Consider the following 20,272-nt stretch of genomic DNA (forward strand, 5'->3'; position numbering starts at 1 on the left):
CTCCATTGCCCCGGCAAGGGCGGGGCCCGAGCCATGCCCTCTACTCCAGGGACCCTGCTTACAACTGGCTGGGCCAGGCCGTGCCCTGCCACTGACCAAGGGCCGGCTAGTCTACATTACAAACCGGACCCACGCCGCCCGCAGGCCTCAGCCTGGCTGTGGGCGTGGCCATTGGGGGCCATTAATAGCCCCACAGCTGGCTGGTCCCACCCCCCAGGCGAGCGTTCCTGGGCTGCTGTCACAGGAGCTGCCCCGCCGGGCCCTGGACACAGCTGGGCATCCAGGCTGCAGGCGCTCACTGCCCCCGGGGCAGTGGGGCCACGGCCTCCGCGCCAGCTGCACCAGCTGCCTCTCTCCAGCACACACCATGCTGCCCGCCCTGCCCCGAGGGCCATGGCCCTGCCCGTAAGGGGGGCTGGGGTAGATGGGCTCAGCAGCACAGGAGGGGGTGTCCTCTGTAATGTAAGGGGGACTCAAGGGGTCCCCCCACACCAGCCCCCTCGACCATGCTGCTACAAGGACCCCCTCTGCCAGGCTCTCTCTATTCGGCCGTTGGGAAGCACCCGGTGCCCGACTGCGGCACACACTTTATTGGTTCAATAGCATGTCACGGCGTCAGCCAGCGCCGCCAGCGACTCCCCTTCGTACAAAAATAAACCCGCCTCCCCCGTGCCACGCCAACCAGGGCATGGGCGCAGAGCCAGGGACTCCTTTCACGGGCAGGCAGGAGGCTGCAGGGCCATCCCCTAATCGCAGGGCACCCAGCCCGGGGCGAGTCCTGCCGGGCCCCTGGGAGAGCTCTGCTCCCCAGCCGCAGAGCGGGGCCCTCCCGGAGCACAGCGGGGGCTGCTAATTGCTGCCGGGACGTCCTGCGTTTGCCTCCAGCAGCCCCACTTTGAGCCAGTGCCCACCCCAGCAATGCCTGGCTGGCGGCCGCTCAGCCCACTGTGCTCCGGGGACAGGGGTGGGACTCCGAGGCCTGCTGGTCTGGGGCACGGCAAGAGGCAGGCTGCTGTCGGCACACGGGCGCTCGGGGGCACAGACAGGCGCCCACCCCACATGTATCTAGGGCGCGGCCCACACACGACACCTCTCGGCCAGGGCTGTGACGTGGTGGGTGAAGGCTCGGGCGGGTGAAATGGCTCATCACGCAGCTGTCATGCAGGGCACCTCCGGCATGGGGGGTGTATTGACACCACCCTCCCACTGCTTCGAGCTTGGGTACCCCGTCCCCTCCACCCCCTGCGCCCAGCCACCTGCCCTGGCCCAGCCCCTTGGTGCTGTGGGGCTGGACAGTGCCCAGCTGCTCCATCGCAACGAGGCATGCCAAGAGCCGTTCCCAACGCACGCCTGGGGCTGGGGGGGGAGGCCTCTGGGAACCATCACCCTACCTCAGCCATGCCCACAAGGACCCAGGTGCCTAGGGGGGAGCCAGCCCCACACAGTGAGCGATGGACAGCGCTGCTGCTGGCATTGAGCAACATGGGGCAGGAAATCAGGACCCCTGGACCCCAAGGCGGGCAGGACAAGCCAGCAGCAGCACCAGGACCATCCCTGCGGCAAGAGCCACGCGGCCAAACACTGCCTGCCCCCAGGGAGGGAGGCTGGGCCGGGGGAAGGGGCCGAGGAGCCATGGTGGGTCCTGCCCCATAGTGGGATTCCCATCCTTTGTGTTAGACCCACAGCAAACCCCCATGGTGATTGTAGGGAGAGGGCTGCTGGTTCTTCCCCCCCTTCTCTCCCAGCCGATCGGCTCCGGGTTTGCGGTGCAGTGCAGGGTCTATGTATCACAACATAGCCATGGGGGCAGGAAGCAGGATGGCTCCCACCCAGGGAAGTCTTGTGATTGGCTGAGCAATGGATTCCCGCGGGTGCGGGGGAAGGCGGGGCTTGGTGGAGCCGGCACGGCAGATTGGCTGGTTCGGCCCATGGAGTCCAGGTGTCTAATCAGATCAGCGGGTGGCCGCCCCATGATCCCTTGAGCAGCCCTCGGGGGCCTGAGGCCGGGGCCAGTTTGGGTGCAGGCGGGGCGCCTGCTACTTCTTCATCTCCACCCGGGGGATTTTAAACAGCGTCGCAGACGGAGACCTGCAAAACCAAGCAGAGGGGGCGGGTCAATCCCGGCGCCCGGCTCACCCCAGCACCCGGGTCCTCCCAGCGCCCAGCCATCCCGGCGCCCAGGTAACCCCAGCACTTGGGTAACCCCAGCACCCGGCTCATCCCGGCACCCAGCTCATCCTAAGCACATTCCAGTGCCTTGCTCACCCCAGTGCCCGGCTCAGAGCTATCACAGACCCTGGGCCATGGCAGCAAAGAATTTCCCAGAATACCCTGGGAAAAACACCCCCCCCCAAGCAGAGGGGCCGAGGCAGGATGTCCCCAGCATTGGGGCTGGGCACAGGCTGGGCCCCGGGCGAAGGCTGAGACGGGCACCACAGGCTGCGAAGCCTGGGGACGTGGCCCGAGATCCCCCACCAGGGCCAAGCGGAGCTCGGCCCCTCCGCCCACCCCGGCGCGCTGGGCCCTGCCGTGCGGGAGCTGGGACGGTGCCCGCGCGGCACAGACGTGGCCAGGGAAGCCTCCACCTGCAGCCATGCCCCTCGCTGCCGAGGCTCAGGGGACGTGCCAACGCGTTGCCCCCTGCCCATGCTGCAGCCTCCTCGGTGAACGGTGCCCATGAGCCTCGGGGGCGCCTGGGGCCCTCAGATGCAAAGGGCTCGGGGGCCCCCTCCCCCAAGAGAGATGTGTCCCCCGCCCCCCACACACTGGGCCTAGCACCCTCACAAGCCCCCTGCTTCCCGTCGCAAGGGGCTCCAACACCCCTGCTGGTTGGCCCCTCCACACCCCAGGGCGCCCCTCTGGGATATTCACCAGCCTCCCCACTCTCAGCCCCTCGGGCCCCCGGCTGCTCAGCCCCTCGCCCCCCCAGACCCTCCGCTGCTGGCTGTGCCGCCCTTATCCCCAGGTACTTACATCTCCAGGGCTTCCCTGTCGCTGCTGTGGGGAGAGAGAAAGGCTGTCAGTGGGGATGGACATGCTCCCCCCTCCCACCCCACAGTGGGCCTCGTGCTGGAGGGCTGGGGGCACATTCCCCCGGCTCTCAGGGAGGGTGGGGAGCCAGCTGGGCAGCTCCGTGGCCTCCCCCGCGCACCCTGGGCCCCAGCAGCAACCCCCACATGGGCCAGAACCTGCATTTGCCAGGCCCACTGGGGCAGCGAGGGCTGCCGAGTGCCAGTCGCAGCTGGTGCCCTCATGGGTGCCTAGAGAGGAGGGGAGACCGGCCCTAGGGATCCCCGGGTGGCCCTGCCCCGCCGGCTCCTCACCCCAGGCAGGGGAAAGGCGGCAGAGCCGGACTGAGCCGCCGGTGTTGGGCTATTCCGCACCTGTGGCCAGCCGAGGGGTTCTGGTTCTCCTGCCTCGTGCCAGCCCAATACCACATCCCCATCTGGCTCGGATACGCGGGAAGGAACTCCAGGAGGAAGTGAAACCAGCAATGCCCCCCCACCTCGTGTCTCCAGGGGCCTCTGTGCTGTCCCAGGGGCCGGCTCAGGCCGGCTTCCCCCGATTCTAGGGACCCCTGGCAGAGGCCAGAGAGCACTGCCCAGAGAGTGCAAAGGGGCAGGGCACCAGCGGGACCATGGGCAGCCCCACACACAGCCACAGCTGCCCCGGGACGGTGTGTGCAGGGGCAGGGCAGGGCGCTCTGAGCGGCCATGGGGAGAGCCGTGCGAAGGAAACCCTGGGCGGGGCTGGCCCAGCTCCGTGCCCGCGGGAGGGAGGGTTGGTTCGGTGACCCCGCTGCGTTGCACCTGCCACCTTCACAGCAGCCCATGTTTCCTCCCTCACCCCTTTCCCTGCTGCAGCAGCGGGGCGAGGCAGGGGGCCCACGAGCCCTGTGCCACTGGGGGCGCGTGGGAAGGGACCAGAGTGTGGCACGGGGGGGCCAGGGTGAATTCACAGCCTGCTCCAAGGCAGAGTGGGGGGCTGGGCTCAGGGCAGGGCCTTGCCGTGTGGTAGGGGTCAGCCAGGGCGGGGGGTGTGAGAGGGGTTGGGGCAGGGGCCGTGGCAGGGGTCGGCCCGTGGCAGGGGCTTGGCCCATGGCAGGGCTGTGAGAGGGGTTGTGGCGGGGGGTTGGCCATGGTGGGGGGTTGGCCCATGGTGGGAGCTCGGCCCGTGGCGGGGCTGTGAGAGGGCTCGGCCGTGGCGGGGCTCGCCCTGTGGCGGGGGTTGGCCATGGCGGGGCTGTGAGAGGGGTTGTGGCGGGGGGGTTGGCCGTGGCAGGGCTGTGAGAGGGGTTGGCTGTGGCGGGGGTCGGCCCGTGGCGGGGCTGTGAGAGGGGTTGTGGTGGGGGTTGGCCGTGGCAGGGCTGTGAGAGGGGTTGGCTGTGGCGGGGGTCGGTCCGTGGTGGGGGCTCGGCCGTGGCGGGGCTGTGAGAGGGGTTGTGGTGGGGGGTTGGCCATGGCAGGGCTGTGAGAGGGGTTGGCCGTGGCGGGGGTCGGTCCGTGGCGGGGGCTCGGCCGTGGCGGGGCTGTGAGAGGGGTTGTGGTGGGGGGTTGGCCATGGCAGGGCTGTGAGAGGGGTTGGCCGTGGCGGGGGTCAGCCCGTGGCGGGGGCTCGGCCGTGGCGGGGCCGTGAGAGGGGTTGTGGTGGGGGTTGGCCATGGCAGGGCTGTGAGAGGGGTTGGCCGTGGCGGGAGTTAGTCCGTGGCGGGGGGCTCGGCCGTGGCTGGGCTGTGAGAGCGGTTGTGGTGGGGGTTGGCCATGGCAGGGCTGTGGGAGGGGTTGGCCGTGGCGGGGGTCAGCCCGTGGCGGGGGCTCGGCCGTGGCGGGGCCGTGAGAGGGGTTGTGGTGGGGGTTGGCCATGGCAGGGCTGTGAGAGGGGTTGGCCGTGGCGGGGATTAGTCCGTGGCGGGGGCTCGGCCGTGGCGGGGGCTCGGCCATGGCAGGGCTGTGAGAGGGGTTGGCCGTGGCGGGGGTCGGTCCGTGGCGGGGGCTCGGCCGTGGCAGGGCTGTGAGAGCGGTTGTGGTGGGGGTTGGCCGTGGCAGGGCTGTGAAAGGGGATGGCCGTGGCGGGGGTCAGTCCGTGGCGGGGGCTCGGCCATGGCAGGGCTGTGAGAGGGGTTGGCCATGGCGGGGGTCGGTCCGTGGCGGGGGTCAGCGTGCTCACACGCCCTGGGGCACAGGAGGCTCCTCACTCGTAGATGTCAGCGATCTTCATGCGCCGGTAGAACTTGGCGAGCCGCACGGCCAGGATGACGCCGGGCAGTAGGAACATGGTGCACCAGCCCAGGCTGAACCAGAAGCCGTTCTAGCAGGGGAGAGAGGCCCCCAGCCATCAGCGCCCGCCCAGCAGCCCCCTCCGGGGCTGGATCTCCCCTCCTCAGCAGGGGGCCAGAGCCATGGGGCTGGGCCGTGTGATGAAGCGGGACTGTTCTTATTGTTTCCTCTGAATAGTGTGGGGGTGCCTCAGTTTCCCCTAGCAGTTCTTAAGTATCTAGGTGGTGGGATGTGGGTGTATGATCGTTGCAGAGCCCTAGAGGGCAGGTGTGTGCAGGGGTCTGGACACAGAGAATGGCTGACACCCTCTTTCCTGGCGACTGATGTCCTGGCCCTTCCCTCCTACAAGGTGAGAGCTAAAGGGTTGGAGAACAAAGGAATCAGGTGACCTCCTGGCCCAGGAAAAGGACAAAGCCCAAAGGAGGAGGGGCTGGAGAGAGTTTCGTTTTGGGACTGGCTGGAGACATGGAGTGAAGGGCAGACAGGATTGTCTGGCTCACTGCCCCCCAAAATGGACCCAGCTGAGGGGTCCGGTTCTCTGCACCTACAAGCTCTGTGTTAGACCATGTTCCTGTTGTCTAATAAACCTCTGTTTTACTGGCTGGCTGAGAGTCACGTCTGACTGCGAAGTTGGGGGGCAGGACCCTCTGGCTTCCCCAGGACCCCGCCTGGGCGGACTCGCTGTGGGAAGCGCACAGAGGGGCAGAGGATGCTGAATGCTCCGAGGTCAGACCCAGGAAGGTGGAAGCCGGGTGAGCTGTGTGTCCTGCAGACAGGCTGCTCACAGAAAGGAGACTTCCCCAGAGTCCTGCCTGGCTTCATGGGGAGCAGTTCCAGAGCATCGCCCGGGGACTCCGTGACAACTGGTGGGAGCGGTGGGATGTACTGCACCCCGTGGGTGGCGCTTCCTGCAGTAAGTGACTGGGGAGCAGTAAAATGAAGGGGGATTGACAAGGACCAGGCATGCTGAAAGCTCAGAGAGGAGCGGTTTTGGGGGGCGGTTAACCCCTGGGAGTGTGTGACCAGTGAGAAGGACTGTGCCGTAATGGGCACAGTGGGAGCTGAGACCCCAGCTGAGTGGAGGGAGACACAGGCAGGGCACGGGATCTGTTGGGAGTGGCAAGGTGCTGGGTAAGGAAAGTCTGGATGAGCCTAGGCAGCCTTGTGAGCTGACGGCTTTGTCTAGTCAGCAGTGGGGGAAGGCGAGGAGAGTGGAAGAGGAGTGTCCCTGGACCTTACCTGTTAGCTGGGTGGAGAATTGTGACAGTGAAGGAAACGTGCCTGTGTCTGTCAGGGGTATTGACTTGCCTGTGGAGGGAGCTACCCCAGTCTCCAAGCAGTTGTCTATGAACAGTCCCACTTCGTCACAAGCTGGCTCAAGAGCACAGCGTGGGGAAGAGGATGGGACCCGCCTCATCCAGCCAGCGGGGTGAGTCAGCGAACAGCTGTGCATGCCCGCACGCAGGGTCTGAGAGCCTGGCCCCCAGCATAGCTGCCCTCACCCGCAGGGATGGGCAGGGGAAAGGGCGGCAGGGCTCACGAGCACTGAACCCTTCCCAACTCAACAGCCAGGGCCTGGTGCCCAGCTTCCACTGGGCTGGCAGGGCCTGGCCGGGCTGCTGGAGTCGGGGGGCATTCAGTGCAGCCCCCAGGGCCCAGACCCAGCAAGTCCTCTGGGACTCTCCTTACCCAGCCGGGCCCAGCCGCGTCAGGGAGCCCAGCCATGGCGGCTGAGTCTGCACTCCGACCCACCAGCTGCCCGGGCGTCGCCCAGGCCCCGGAGCTGGGAGTTTCACCCAAGGGCGCGTTGGGAAGGCAAAGCTCCCATGTAACTCCCACAGCTCCCTCCGGCCCCAAGTCCCGCGCTCCCCAGACTGCTACCTGCACAGCACCCCCTGCCCAGCTCCCACAAAACTGCTGCCCCCCAAGTCCCCTCACCAGGGAATCCACCACATAACTGCAGATGACAGTCTCAGCCACATCCATGGTCTTGGCCACGGGCTCGCATCGCCCCACCTCTCCTGTCAGCTGGGGACAGAACAGAGACAGGGACACGGCCCGTCAGCACCACGTCAGGCATGGGCCCTCCCGCCTCACACCTCTGCCCTTCCCAACCCGCCACCACTGGGCAGGGAGCCCCCAGAGCCCCCCATATCCCTCCCCCACACCCTAGGCAAGAGGAGAGCTGCCCTGGGACGGGGCAGGGGACTGCCAGCAGCCTGGGGTATGCCGAGCTGGAGAGGGAACCCCGCAGTGGGCACAACTCGCTGCGTGTCCAGGGCAAGGCCCTGCCTCTCTCAGTGCCTCAGTTTCCCAAATCAGGGTGTTAGCCAGAGCCTGCCCTGCCCCGCGGGCGCCAGGAGGTTCAGCTCGTTAGCGTCCCGAACGTGTTTCAGTGGAGTCGCTGGCGACGCTGCAGTGCCAGGCGCCGGGGGGGCAGCGTGTTTGCGCACTAGGGCTTCAGGGTGCACGAGGAGACACAGACAGTGAGGCAGGGCAGGGCCCATTATTCCCCCGTGCCCAGGGGGCAGGACAGTCCCCCCACCCCCGCGGTCGGGGTCTCACTCACTGTGCTCTTGGCCCAAGCGATGTAGGAGTCGAAGTAGCCCAGCAGCGTGTTCAGAAAGGCCCGGCTCTCCTGCGGGGAGGGGGACGGGGGTGAGATGCTGCACCCAGGGCCAGCCGCTGGGAGCCTGGCTCGGGGACCCCCCAGGGAGGGGGGCTCAGGCAGCGTTTTAAAAGCTCGTGCGCCCAGCGGCTTCGGGGGGGCAGGATCCCCCAGTGGGGTCAGGTCTCTGCTGGGACAGGGGACGGCTCTGTGCCGTGACCCGACACATCCCCACCCCAGGGGGTCAGAACCCTCCCAGTGCCCTGCCCCCGGGCATCCCCCCGAGCCGGGGTTGCATGGGAGGCTCTGCGGGGGGGGAAGTGCAGGGAGCCCCACGGCAGGGGCAGGGCTTTTCCTCCCAGTCCCGTGTCCTGCTGCACAGCCCTGGGAGAGGGGAGGGCCCCCCGAAGCCGTGGGGTGTTCGTCCGAGGCCTCTCTCCCCCCACCGCGGGGCCCGGGGCCGGAAGGGGCTGCGAGGGGCTCACGTTCTTGATGGTCTCCGAAACCCTGGTGTCGAGGAAGGTCTGAGCATCCTCGATCTGCTGCAGGGTGTCATTGATCCGCGCCTGGGGGGCAAGGAGCAGGATGGGACCCAGAAGCTCAGCCAGGCCCGGGCTGGGCCCCAGTGCAGAAGGGGGAGCCCCCGGCAGCCCCGCACCCGCCCACGGTTGAGCCTCCGTGGGAACGCAGACACCCGGCGTCCTGTCCCCACATGGCCACGAGGCGGCAGCGTCGGGCTGGGTCCCCATTACGGGGTCAGGACACCCGGCGCTCAGAGCCCTGAGCACTGTGCTGGGGCAAAGCACAGACACTACGGCCCCCGCCAGTCCAAACGGGCCCCCCACCCAACAGCATGGGGCCCCTCGCCCCCGACCCGCAGCCCCTGCCAGCCCAGCCCCGGGCTCCCTCCTCCCCTCGCTCTGCCAGGGCCCCTCGACCCCGACCCGCAGCCCCTGCCAGCCCAGCCCCAGGCTCCCCCCTCCGCACCCCCCGCCAGGGCCTCTCGCCCCCGACCCGCAGCCCCTGCTAGCCCAGCCTCGGGCTCCCCCCTCCCCCCGCTCTGCCAGGGCCCCTCGCCCCCGACCCGCAGCCCCTGCCAGCCCAGCCCCGGGCTCCCTCCTCCCCCCGTTCTGCCAGGGCCCCTCGACCCCGACCTGCAGCCCCTGCCAGCCCAGCCCCGGGTTCCCTCCCCTCCCTCTGCTAGGGCCCCTCGACCCCGACCCGCAGCCCCTGCCAGCCCAGCCCAGCCCCGGGCTCCCTGCCCTCACTCTGCCAGGGCCCCTCGACCCCGACCCGCAGCCCCTGCCAGCCCAGCCCTGGGCTCCCTCCCCTCGCTCTGCCAGGGCCCCTCGACCCCGACCCGCAGCCCCTGCTAGCCCAGCCCTGGGCTCCCCCCTCTCTGCCCCACCACCAGGGCCCCTCAACCCCGACCCGCAGCCCCCCTCCCCTTTCTGTTATCACAGCCCTGGGTGGACCTGGGCAGCGAGACAACTGGTCTCTGCGGGGCCAGGCTGGGCACGAGCACCCACACGTGCCCCGGCAGGTGGTCTGCTGCAGCACGTGGATGGGGTCACCCCTCCAGAGCCAGCCCTTCCCGCCTTGCTTTGGGGGTGTCCCTCGGCGGTGGCTCCCCTGCTGGCCCCTAGCAGAGCTGCAGGCGGGCTGCCCGCCAGGCGGCCAGGGACCCCGTCCGGGTGACTCTCAGGGCCCCCACTGCCCGTAACGGGGGAATCCCATGGGGCAGCGGCTGGGGACGGGAGCCGCTGGGCTGCCCCTCGCTGGCTGTGTCATCTCCCTGGTGAGCTCCCAGCACCCACTGAGCAGCGCAGAGACTCCGCAGGGTGCTGGGGCCTGGCTCCCAAAGGGGGGCCCCTCGCCCCGCCCCCCCAAAACAGCACCCGCACCTCCCCCTGCCCGCGCTGCTTACCGGGACCTGGGGGGTCGTCACCTGCAGGGTTCGGATGCTGCGTTTCAGGGCTTGCTGGGGACACAGACAGGAGGGTTAGATGGGGGAGGGGCCCCCCACAACACCAGCTAGGGAGGGGGACACAGCGTGTCCCAGGCCCTTCCCGAATCCCAGCCCCGGGGGACCCTGCTCCCAGCTGGGGGGGGAAGTGCCAGGGGCCCATGGGGTCACTCACCATCTCCGGCGGGAAGCGGGACCCTATCTGCCCATTGATCTGTCGCAGCTCAGACGCCTCCTCCCGCAGCTCCTGCTTCCTGGTCGCGTTGTCCTGAGCCGTGGGGCGGGGGAGAGACAGTCAGAGGCACCTGCCAGGCCCAGCAGCCACAGCCCGGGCGGGGGCAGAGCAGGACGAGACAGGCCGGCCACGGCGGGACCAGCAGAGCCCCTGCAGAGCCAGTCCCCGGCCCGCACTCCCCACCCCACCCGCCTTCCGGGGCAGGGGAGCGATGGGCAATGGCAAGAGTCCCCGCCCAGGCAGGGGTGGGGGGGCAGCGCCCCCGTGACCCTGGGGAGCCCACACCCAGCGCTGATGCTCCCGGGGGCCGGGGGCCGGGGCGGCGCCGCGGTTCAGGGGTCCCGGCGTCACTCACAGTCACACTGGCCAGGGCCTCCAGCTGCTCCGCCAGGGCCAGCAGGTCCTGCTGGGTCACGTTCCTCTCCAGCTGGAAGAGACGAGCAGAGAGTGGGGGAGGCTCGGGGGGGGGGGACAAACCCCGGCACACGGGGATGTCTCCTGCTGCCACCTGGGGCGAGGGAGGGAGCTGGGGGGAGCACAGACCCAGGGTGCACTCGACACCCCCTTGGGGCGGGGGGCAGCAGCGGGTTCTAGAGTGACCACCCTGGGGACCCGGAGCCCCGCCGCCTGCCCCAGCCCCTGCCATGCGGTCCCAGCCCCTTCCCCCGCCCCCCTGCCCCCACTGCCCAGCCCCTGCCCCCCCGGCCATCCCCACTCAGGATGGGTGGGACCCCCTGGGGGCAGAGAGCATCCCCCACCGGCTGCCCGGGCCAGGGGGGCTGCCCCAGGAACGTGGTGTGGGACACGGCCTAGCAGCAGTCTGGGGCCATGTGACCCCACGGAAACACCCCAAGGTACAGAGCCCCAGATCCCACAACTGCCCCCCCCGCCCTCCTGCGAGATCCCACCCACAGCCTGAGACAGGCCCTGCCCCCCCAGCCCACCTGCTGCAGGGCGCCGGTGAAGTTGGGCTGCAGGCCGGAGGCGCCAACGTCCCGGAGCATCTGCTTCTGGCTCTGGCTCAGGAAGGTGACGGGGTCCAGGCTGATGTTCAGCCGGTCGAAGGCCGCGTTGATCTCGCCAGTGTACTGCGGGGGGCAGCGAGGCCATGAGAGACCTGGGGGCCCCAGGAACACCGACCCCCCCCAAGGGCCCCAGCTCAACCACTGCCACAGCAGCCAGGGCAGCGAGGCTCAGCGGGGAGCGCGCCCCGGGCAGCCTGAGTCCACAGCCTGGCCCCTGGGGGGCTGGGGAGCACACCCCGGGCAGCCTGAGTCCACAGCCTGGCCCCTGGGGGGCTGGGGAGCGCGCCCCGGGCAGCCTGAGCCCCCGGCCTGGCCCCTGTGGGGGCTGGGGAGCGCGCCCCGGGCAGCCTGAGCCCCCGGCCTGGCCCCTGTGGGGGCTGGGGAGCGCGCCCCGGGCAGCCTGAGCCCCCGGCCTGGCCCCTGTGGGGGCTGGGGAGCGCGCCCCGGGCAGCCTGAGCCCCCGGCCTGGCCCCTGGGGGGCTGGGGAGCGCGCCCCGGGCAGCCTGAGCCCCCGGCCTGGCCCCTGGGGGGCTGGGGAGCGCGCCCCGGGCAGCCTGAGCCCCCATCCTGGCCCCTGGGGGGCTGGGGAGCGCGCCCCGGGCAGCCTGAGCCCCCATCCTGGCCCCTGGGGGGCAGGGGAGCGCGCCCCGGGCAGCCTGAGCCCCCGGCCTGGCCCCTGGCAGGCTGGGGAGCGCGCCCCGGGCAGCCTGACCCCCGGCCTGGCGCCTGGGGGGCTGGGAGCTGGGGAGCCCTAGGCTGGCATATGCAGGGCACGGTGCCCAGCATGGGGCCCAGGGTTTTTTTCCCAATCCCAGCTGTCGCCATGGAGACCTGACCCGGCCGCACCCGGAGCCGGACCCACCGCACCGGGCTTGGTTCGGGGGGGGGCTCTCACACACAGGTCCCATTCCCAGTGTAACACGTGCTCAGTGGCCCTTGGGCACGCGCACGGCCTGGCTGGCCCGAACGGGTGGGTTTCTGCACATGAAAGCCAGGGTCTGCCCCTCCCTCGGCTCAGCACCTGCGCTCCGGACTATCTCCCCCTGCAGCTTGCTGGCCGCGGCTCGAAGCTCAGACCGCTGGGGGCGGGAAAGGGCCAGTAAAGCAGGTGGTGCCGTGCAGGACCAATGCCCCCTGCTTGCACGGCTGGGGGGCAGACCCAAGTCCCCGGCTAGCCCAGCCGCACACGGACCTACTCTGAGCCCCTGGAGCCCCCCCAGGCCAGCGGGACCTCGAGCTGCTCCCAGGCAGCCCCGGGGCGCTGCACACGGCTGGGCCGGTCTCTGTGCCCAGCACCGCGGGGCTGCGCCCCCCACCAGGGAGCCCCGGGGCGCTGCGCACGGGTGGGCCGGTCTCTGTGCCCAGCACTGTGGGGCCGCGCCCCTCACCAGGGAGCCCCGGGGCGCTGCGCACGGCTGGGCCGGTCTCTGTGCCCAGCACCGCAGGGCCGCGCCCCTCACCAGGGAGCCCCGGGGCGCTGCGCACGGCTGGGCCGGTCTCTGTGCCCAGCACTGCGGGGCCGCGCCCCTCACCAGGGAGCCCCGGGCGCTGCGCACGGCTGGGCCGGTCTCTGTGCCCAGCACTGTGGGGCCGCGCCCCTCACCAGGGAGCCCCGGGGCGCTGCGCACGGCTGGGCCGGTCTCTGTGCCCAGCACTGCGGGGCCGCGCCCCTCACCAGGGAGCCCCAGGGCGCTGCGCACGGCTGGGCCGGTCTCTGTGCCCAGCACCGCGGGGCTGCGCCCCTCACCAGGGAGCCCCGGGGCGCTGCGCACGGCTGGGCCGGTCTCTGTGCCCAGCACCGCAGGGCCGCGCCCCTCACCAGGGAGCCCCGGGGCGCTGCGCACGGCTGGGCCGGTCTCTGTGCCCAGCACTGCGGGGCCGCGCCCCTCACCAGGGAGCCCCGGGCGCTGCGCACGGCTGGGCCGGTCTCTGTGCCCAGCACCGCGGGGCCGCGCCCCCCACCAGGAAGCCCCGGGGCGCTGCGCACGGGTGGGCCGGTCTCTGTGCCCAGCACCGTGGGGCCGTGCCCCTCACCAGGGAGCCCCAGGGCGCTGCGCACGGCTGGGCCGGTCTCTGTGCCCAGCACCGCGGGGCCGCGCCCCTCACCAGGGAGCCCCGGGGCGCTGCGCACGGCTGGGCCGGTCTCTGTGCCCAGCACCGCGGGGCCGCGCCCCTCACCAGGGAGCCCCGGGGCGCTGCGCACGGCTGGGCCGGTCTCTGTGCCCAGCACCGCGGGGCCACGCCCCTCACCAGGGAGCCCCGGGCGCTGCGCACGGCTGGGCCGGTCTCTGTGCCCAGCACCGCGAGGCCACGCCCCTCACCAGGGAGCCCCGGGGCGCTGCGCACGGCTGGGCCGGTCTCGGCTCTCCCCACACTGACCTGACTGATGTTCAGCAGTTCGTCCAAGGGAACGGCCTGGCCCAGCTGCAGGGTGCGCCACAGGGGCTCGTTGCGCTGGCAATTGCTGTGGGGTGGACGTCAGAGATGAGGACAGGGCTGGCCACCAATGGGGGGCACCCCCCGTAGACAGACATAGGCCCAGGGCAGGTGGGGCTAGAGCCAGGGTCCCTCAGCTCCCAAAGGCTGGGAGAGGGGGCTCCCTGTGTCGCCAGTGGGATCTCCCCCATCCTGTGGGCCCCGGGGATGTTTGTGCCATGCAGGCATCCAGGACCAGAGCGCTGCCCCCGCCCCACGGACAGGGTGCGACCCCCTCAGCGCTTTACAGGTCTCAGTCATGCAGGGTCCGCAACAGGACATCCTTCCTCAGGCCCCAAGAGATCAGAATCGTATCGTCCCGTCCCCACCCCCGAATGTGCAAAGAGGGAAACTGAGGCACAGGGAGGGGCCTGGCCCCAGGCCCTGTAGAAAGGGAGGGTCGGGAGGGGCCCCAGGGCGCTCTGGCTCGCAGACCAGCCGAGTGTGCCCGGGCAGGGCTGGCACTGACTTGTACACTCCGGAGAGGGACACCGTCCCGCCCTGCAGCCCCAGCATCTTCGACAGGTTGAAGCTCGCAGTCAGTTCCGAGGTCTCCAGGAACTGAAAGCAAAGGAGTCAGGAGAGCAGCTGAGACCTGCCCCAGCCAAGCTGCACAGTGCCAGCCTGTCCCAGGCCACGGGGGGCAGGAGCTCCACGCCCCCAGCCTGCCCTCCGTGAGGCTGGCTCAGCTCCCGCATGGAAAGGGTTTACTAGGTTCCGGCTCCTCTCCAGAGGGTCCTCTGCAAACTCGACTGTCACCGCAGCCCTGTGCCCAGGAAGGACTCAGGGCTGGGCTGGCAGGGACCCCAGGACTGAGCTAGCAGGAGGCTGCAGGTTGGGATTGAGGGGCACCGGCAGGGCTGTGGGGAGCCAAGGGCTGGGCTAGCAGGGGGTTGCTGGTCAGGGGTTGAGCGGCCCATTCTGCTGTGTTTCTGTCTCCCTCCCAGCCCTACTGCCCCTCCCCTCCCCACGTCCCCAGGGCTGGGGACCCAGGTTGTAATATAATATCTCATTGAAAGGTGACAGGGCCAGAAAGAGTTAACGAACTCCCAGACTGACCTGACCCAGGGCCGAACTTGAAAGACTGGTTAGGAAGAGATGGAAATGGAGAGAGCTGTGAAATGCAGCCGGCATGGTGAGAGAGAGAAGGGGAGCTGTGTGCTCAGGGCTTGTGATGTCAGCAAACGAGGCTTGGCTATGGCTATGGCTTTGATTCAAAGATCGAAAAAGGAGGATTAACATTTAGGAAGACACTTGAGTGACATAGTATTGTTGTCTATGTGCCTCTTTGAAGGTTGTGGTAACCTGTGCCTGAACTGTTAATGGATAAATGACCCTGTGCTAACTGCCAGGGTGTTTGGGAGAAGGAAAGTGAAGCCGATTGTCTTCTCGGCCAAGAGGCTGCAGGAAATGTTTAAAAACCTTGGGACATGATCCTTCTTCATCTCAGATCTGCTTTGGGTTTCAAGAAGGGGAAACCCTGAGCCATGAGGATTGAGATCCCCAGTCGCTGACTGGAGTCACCCTGAATATGAACATTGGACTGTAACCTGTGGACTATTTCTAAAAGGACTTTTGGCCACTACAAACTCACCATCTCTGCCATGTACCTGGACCTCAAGAACTGAACTCAAGTCTGCCTGTATATTGATCTTTCAGCCAACTCTCTCTCTTTTCTTTTTAAATAAATGTTACTTTAGTTAACAAGAATTGGCTCTAGCGTGTATTTTGGGTACGATCTAAGTTATCATTGGACCTGGGAGTGTGGCGGATCCTTTGGGGTTGGAGAATCTTTTTCTTTTATAGGATGAGATAACATGTTCAGTAACCATCCTCGTATCTGACAGGTGTGTCTGGAGGGGGGCCTGAGGCTGGCACTTTAAGGGCACTGCATCGTGTGGACGTCTGAGTACCCGGGGAGGTGATGCAGAGGCTGGTTTGGGCTGGTTTGATAACTCTAAGTATTGGAATATCCACCAGCGTGTGGGGTTTGTCTGCCCCGGTCTGTTTGCAGTTCACCCCGACTGAGTGACCTCAGCGGGCTCCCACGGGCAGCATCGTTACAGGGCCCTACTGCCCCTCCTCTCCCCACACCTCCAGGTCCCCAGGGTTGGGGATGCAGGTTCTGACCTTCCCTCGCCCTTTTCCACCCCCTGGGCAAGGCAGAACCAGGTACCAGCAGCGACATTGGCGTGGCGGCGCCAGGCTGGGCTCTCACCTGCAGGAGCTGCCCTCTGTGCCAGGGCTGGCAGACGAGCGTGTAGACATTGCCACCCAGCAGGAAGGTCACCAGCACCAGCAGCATCAGCAGCCAGGAGAAGAGGAAGCTGAAGCCAACCCCCCTGGGAAGGCAGAACGAGCCGTGAGCTCCCACCCTGGGCACTGGGCACCCGCATGCAGAGACCCCAAGGCCTGTCTGACGGCCTCTCTGTCCCCCCCAGCCCAGATACCACTCCAATGGCCTCTCTGTCTCCCCCACCTCCCCAGCCCAGATACCACTCCAACGGCCTCTCTGTCCCCTCCACATCCCCAGCCCAGATACCACTCCAACGCCTCTCTGTCTCCCCCACCTCCCCAGCCCAGATACCACTCCAATGGCCTCTCTGTCCCCCCCACCTCCCCAACCCAGATACCACTCCAACGCCTCTCTGTCCTCCATCCCCCCCAGCCCAGATACCACTCCGATGGCCTCTCCTTGCAAATCAGCCTTAGTCATTTCACGGCTCATGAGCTGCCTGGAGACCAGAACCCAACGTACGGTCCCCAGTACGGCTGCCCCACAGCTGGACACCCCCTCAGTCCTGGGCCCACGTATCTCACTGCTCATCACTGGATCTCCCCCTGCCTTTGCCTGCTAGACCCAGGAGCCCCCCTCTCAGAAACCCCCTCCTCTGGTACCCCTCCACCAGGATCGAGTCACCTCCGGGCCACCCCTTGGCTAAAAGAGGACACGGGGCTCCGTGCGGCTCTCCCCTGCCCCCCAGTCCTGCTGTGGGCTCTGCTGAGCCCTCCCCAGTCTGTCCACGTCTGATCCCAGCGTGGGCGCCACAACCGGGTCTCCCTTGCGGGTCTGCCCAGCGCCGTGCCTGGGGTCCCGCCCCCACCCTGCCGCTCTTCGACATTCCAGCCCCACGCGGGCGCCCCGGGGCAGCGTGGGGAGCCGCTGTAACGGCTCTGGGGGCCGGGGGGGCTCTTACGCCATGAAGAAGTCTCCGCCGGAGTTGGAGAGGCAGCTGCGCTCAGTGGGCAGCACCGACGGCTTCAGCCCGAGGGCCCCCAGCGCCAGGGCCAGCAGGTAGCACAGGACAATCAGCAGCACCAGGCAGCAGAGACAGATGCCCACGATCCACCTGTGGGGGAGACGTGAGAGACCCAGTCCCTGGTGGGGCAGGAGTCTGGGGGCTGGCCGGGGGGGTCACCCCCTGCTGCCAGACTGAGGGGGGGGTCTCTCCCTCTCCTTAGAGCAGACCCCCCCTCGTCCCCAGGGTGTCCCAGCTCTCGGTGCCCCAGGGGGACAGTGGGCTGCTCCCCTGTGGTGCTCCCTGCGCCGATGGCAGGGCTCAGCCCATGCTCCCCTCGCCCCCTCCAACAACTGACCCCCTCCGAGGGCAGGGGGCTCAGAGCCCACCCGGGGCGTCGGTCCCACACCCCGTGAGCTGGGGACACCAGTGCTCTCCAGCCCATGCCACCGCGCCATGCAGCTCCAGCCCCTGCCACCCCCCAAGAGTCCCCCACGGATCAGGGAGCCCCCAGGCGGGATCAGCCCCACACAGGGGGGCAGAGGCCCAGCCCCTACCTGTAGCCGTCGTAGGTGGTGACCTGCGGCTCGTAGTCACTGGCCTGCTTGGCGATGCTGTCCAGCGTGGCAGTGACGTTCCCCAACGTGTCCAGCACCGGGATCTCACTCCGCACCCCGCCAATCTTCCGCCTGACCTCGGCCAGCTGGCTCTGCGCATCTGTAGGGGACGGGCACGTCAGGGACGCACGGGCACTGATGGCTGCTCCCTTAGCCCCCCGGGGCCCACGCTCCAGCTCCCCCTGCACAACGCATGGGGCAGACGCAGCCCCAGCAGGCAGATCTGAGGGGGCAGCAGGTGAGGGGGGGCAAAGCGGGAGGAGAGAGCCTGAGAACCAGGAGAGCTGTGCTGAGTGGGCGGGAAGGGAGAACGTGGCAGGGGATAGGGGGGAGAGCACAGACCCGCTTCCTAGGCCAAGGTGGGGCCTGGACCCCTGGCTCCGGGTCGGGACAGGTAGGGCCCCGAGGGGATGGGCAGGGCCCCTGGCCATTACAGCGCCCAGTCCCAGAACAGGGAGCTGGGGCAGGAGGGGTCCCTGCATTACCAGACGGCAGCACCACTGACCCGCCACCACCTTCTGCGCCTGCTCCTCTACCCTCCTGGGGGTCTCGTTCAGCGTCTCGTTGGCCTGCAGCCCCAGACACGGACGGGGAGAGACAGACAGACAGGCTCAGATCCCAGCCCAGGGCTCCAGCACAGAGCACAGGGCGAGGGCAAACACACCACCCGGCCCTGCTCCAGCCCCGCTCCCCAGCCCCACATGCCCCAGCACGGGGGACTATCCGAAATACCCAGCACTGGCCAATGCCCCGGGCTCAGTGCTGGCCCGGACGGGCCGCTGGGCTCTCCCCACACGGGGCGGGGTACCATGACGGAGGCACCCTCAGCCCCGCCCTGGGCAGCACTGGCAGGCACCGGGCTGGACAGACCGTTGGCCTGCTCCAGGTCGGGTGGGGGCGGACGCCCGGCTAGCACGGTGGGCATTTTCCACATGGCATCGCGGTTCAGGTCCCTCTGCCCCGCCCCAGAGCCATGGCTTGGAGACGCAGGCCGCTCGGCCGAGGCCAGCACGCCAGGCCGCACCCTGGGGCAGGGAGAGCCGGCAATGCCCCTGCAGACCAGCCCCACACGGTGCCGGTCAGAGCCACGTCCCACTCGCCCCACGCCACCCCCAGCCTGTACCTGCTGCAGGACAGCGCTCAGGTTGGCACTGGTCAGGTTACTCAGCAGTTCCAGCTGGCTGCTCACGTCCGGGACCTGGGGAAACAGGAGCACGTGGGGCTGATGCCTGGGGAGGGGGCGCCGGGCAGGAGCAGGGGGCGCTGGGAGCTGGCTCCGTGTGGGCCTGGCAACGTACATACCAGCAGGGGTGGCAGGACGGTGCCCATGTCAGCGCACAGACTTGAGCGCACACACGGGGAGGTCAGCGGGTACATCAGGGTGTGGAGGGGTATTTGCATGTCGGGGAGGTTTCAGTCCCCCCAACCCCATGCACCCATCCAGCTCCCCATGCAACCCTGCACCACTTTGCACCACACCCAGCCCCCCATGCCAACCTGTAACCCATGCACCCATCCAGCCCCCAGGCACCCCACACCCCCGTGCCCCCTACAGCCCCCCATGTGCTCGTCTCACCATGCTGAAGTCGGCCTCGGGGGCCAGGCCGCTGAAGGACACCTGGGAGCAGGGGTGGCCACAGCTCTGCAGGGTCCGGTTAATCTGTTCCTGCAGGCTGCTGAGGTTCTGGGTCAGCTCCCCCTGCAGCTGCTGCAGGCGCTGGCCCGACTCGTTCACGGCTCGGAGCTCCTGCTCCACCAGGTCCGTCACTGGCGGGGACAGCAAGGGGCTCCTTATGGCTCAGTCCTCGTCCCATCTGCACCGTGCCCCAACCCAGGGACAAATGGGGGAGGGGCGCACCCCTGCGACATCCCCTGACTGTGCCACAAGAGGGACCGCCAGACACCCCCAAAGTGACCCCTCAGCACCTCAGTCGGGGCTGGAGCGAGTGGGACTAGCCTGTCTCAGACCACCCTGGTAACTCCATGCTGCAGGGGTGGGGGCCAGACTGGGGTCAGGGAAGGAGCTCGGAGCGCCATCCGTCCAGGCCCTTGGGGCGACAGTGAATCGGGGGATCCCAGGGGATGGTTAACGGGGGAGTTTCTCCAGCCCAGGATGCCTGGGGCTCTTGGGATTCCCTGTGCCCCTCAGGTGTTGGGGCTGAGGGGGTGTGACATTCTCTACCTCGGGGGAGCGTGCTGTAACCCCCATAGTTCTCATTTTCATATAATGGTGATCTCACATATAAAGCAGAAAGAAAAGGAGGACTTGTGGCACCTTAGAGACTAACCAATTTATTTGAGCATAAGTTTTCGTGAGCTACAGCTCACTTCATCGGATGCATAAGTGAGCTGTAGCTCACGAAAGCTCATGCTCAAATAAATTGGTTAGTCTCTAAGGTGCCACAAGTCCTCCTTTTCTTTTTGCGAATACAGACTAACACGGCTGCTACTCTGAAACCTGTCACATATAAAGCAGGTCTTGTAAGGTATCCGGGGAAAGGTTGTGATCTGCTGAGAGTCATTTCTCTGTCCATAGATGTGTATCGTTGATGCAGATGGAGTTATGAGATTGCGTAGTATGGTGGTCACTAAATCATGCTGTAAGTTGGGGAATCCGCCAGACGTTAGCTCCCCAGAGGCAACAGCAAGGAAAGTCACCAACCCCCGGGCGGGGTGTCAAACAACCATCCACAGCCATTGTCCAGCAAGGGAGCTACACTGCGATGACTCGCCTGCATGAGGCCCCACAACGGGAATTGTTCAACCTTGCCTGGAGAGACTCAGCAGTGCCCCCCAGCCATGCCTGGACTGTGCTCCCCAAGCACATGGGC

General features: G+C 67.9%; 1 protein-coding gene across 1 annotated transcript in view; it reads right to left on the reverse strand.

The window, feature by feature from the left end:
• Positions 1–1,674: 1,674 nt before the first annotated feature.
• The window catches only part of LOC141991363 (prominin-1-A-like), a 38,401-nt gene continuing 19,803 nt past the window's right edge, over positions 1,675–20,272 (reverse strand). The window contains exons 8-25 of the mRNA XM_074959657.1: positions 19,018–19,208; positions 18,565–18,639; positions 17,947–18,010; positions 17,382–17,541; positions 16,783–16,935; positions 15,804–15,927; positions 14,055–14,146; positions 13,490–13,574; positions 11,030–11,173; positions 10,441–10,512; positions 10,026–10,118; positions 9,812–9,865; positions 8,370–8,450; positions 7,846–7,914; positions 7,215–7,304; positions 5,195–5,307; positions 2,974–2,997; positions 1,675–2,088 (exon numbers count right to left, since the gene is read on the reverse strand). Of these exons, the coding sequence (XP_074815758.1) occupies positions 2,037–2,088; positions 2,974–2,997; positions 5,195–5,307; positions 7,215–7,304; positions 7,846–7,914; positions 8,370–8,450; positions 9,812–9,865; positions 10,026–10,118; positions 10,441–10,512; positions 11,030–11,173; positions 13,490–13,574; positions 14,055–14,146; positions 15,804–15,927; positions 16,783–16,935; positions 17,382–17,541; positions 17,947–18,010; positions 18,565–18,639; positions 19,018–19,208 (1,736 nt within the window). The 3' untranslated portion in view covers positions 1,675–2,036. The remainder of the gene's footprint in view (positions 2,089–2,973; positions 2,998–5,194; positions 5,308–7,214; positions 7,305–7,845; positions 7,915–8,369; positions 8,451–9,811; positions 9,866–10,025; positions 10,119–10,440; positions 10,513–11,029; positions 11,174–13,489; positions 13,575–14,054; positions 14,147–15,803; positions 15,928–16,782; positions 16,936–17,381; positions 17,542–17,946; positions 18,011–18,564; positions 18,640–19,017; positions 19,209–20,272) is intronic.

This window comes from Natator depressus, chromosome 7 (genome assembly GCF_965152275.1).
Source record: "Natator depressus isolate rNatDep1 chromosome 7, rNatDep2.hap1, whole genome shotgun sequence".
Classification (NCBI taxonomy): Eukaryota; Metazoa; Chordata; order Testudines; family Cheloniidae; genus Natator; species Natator depressus.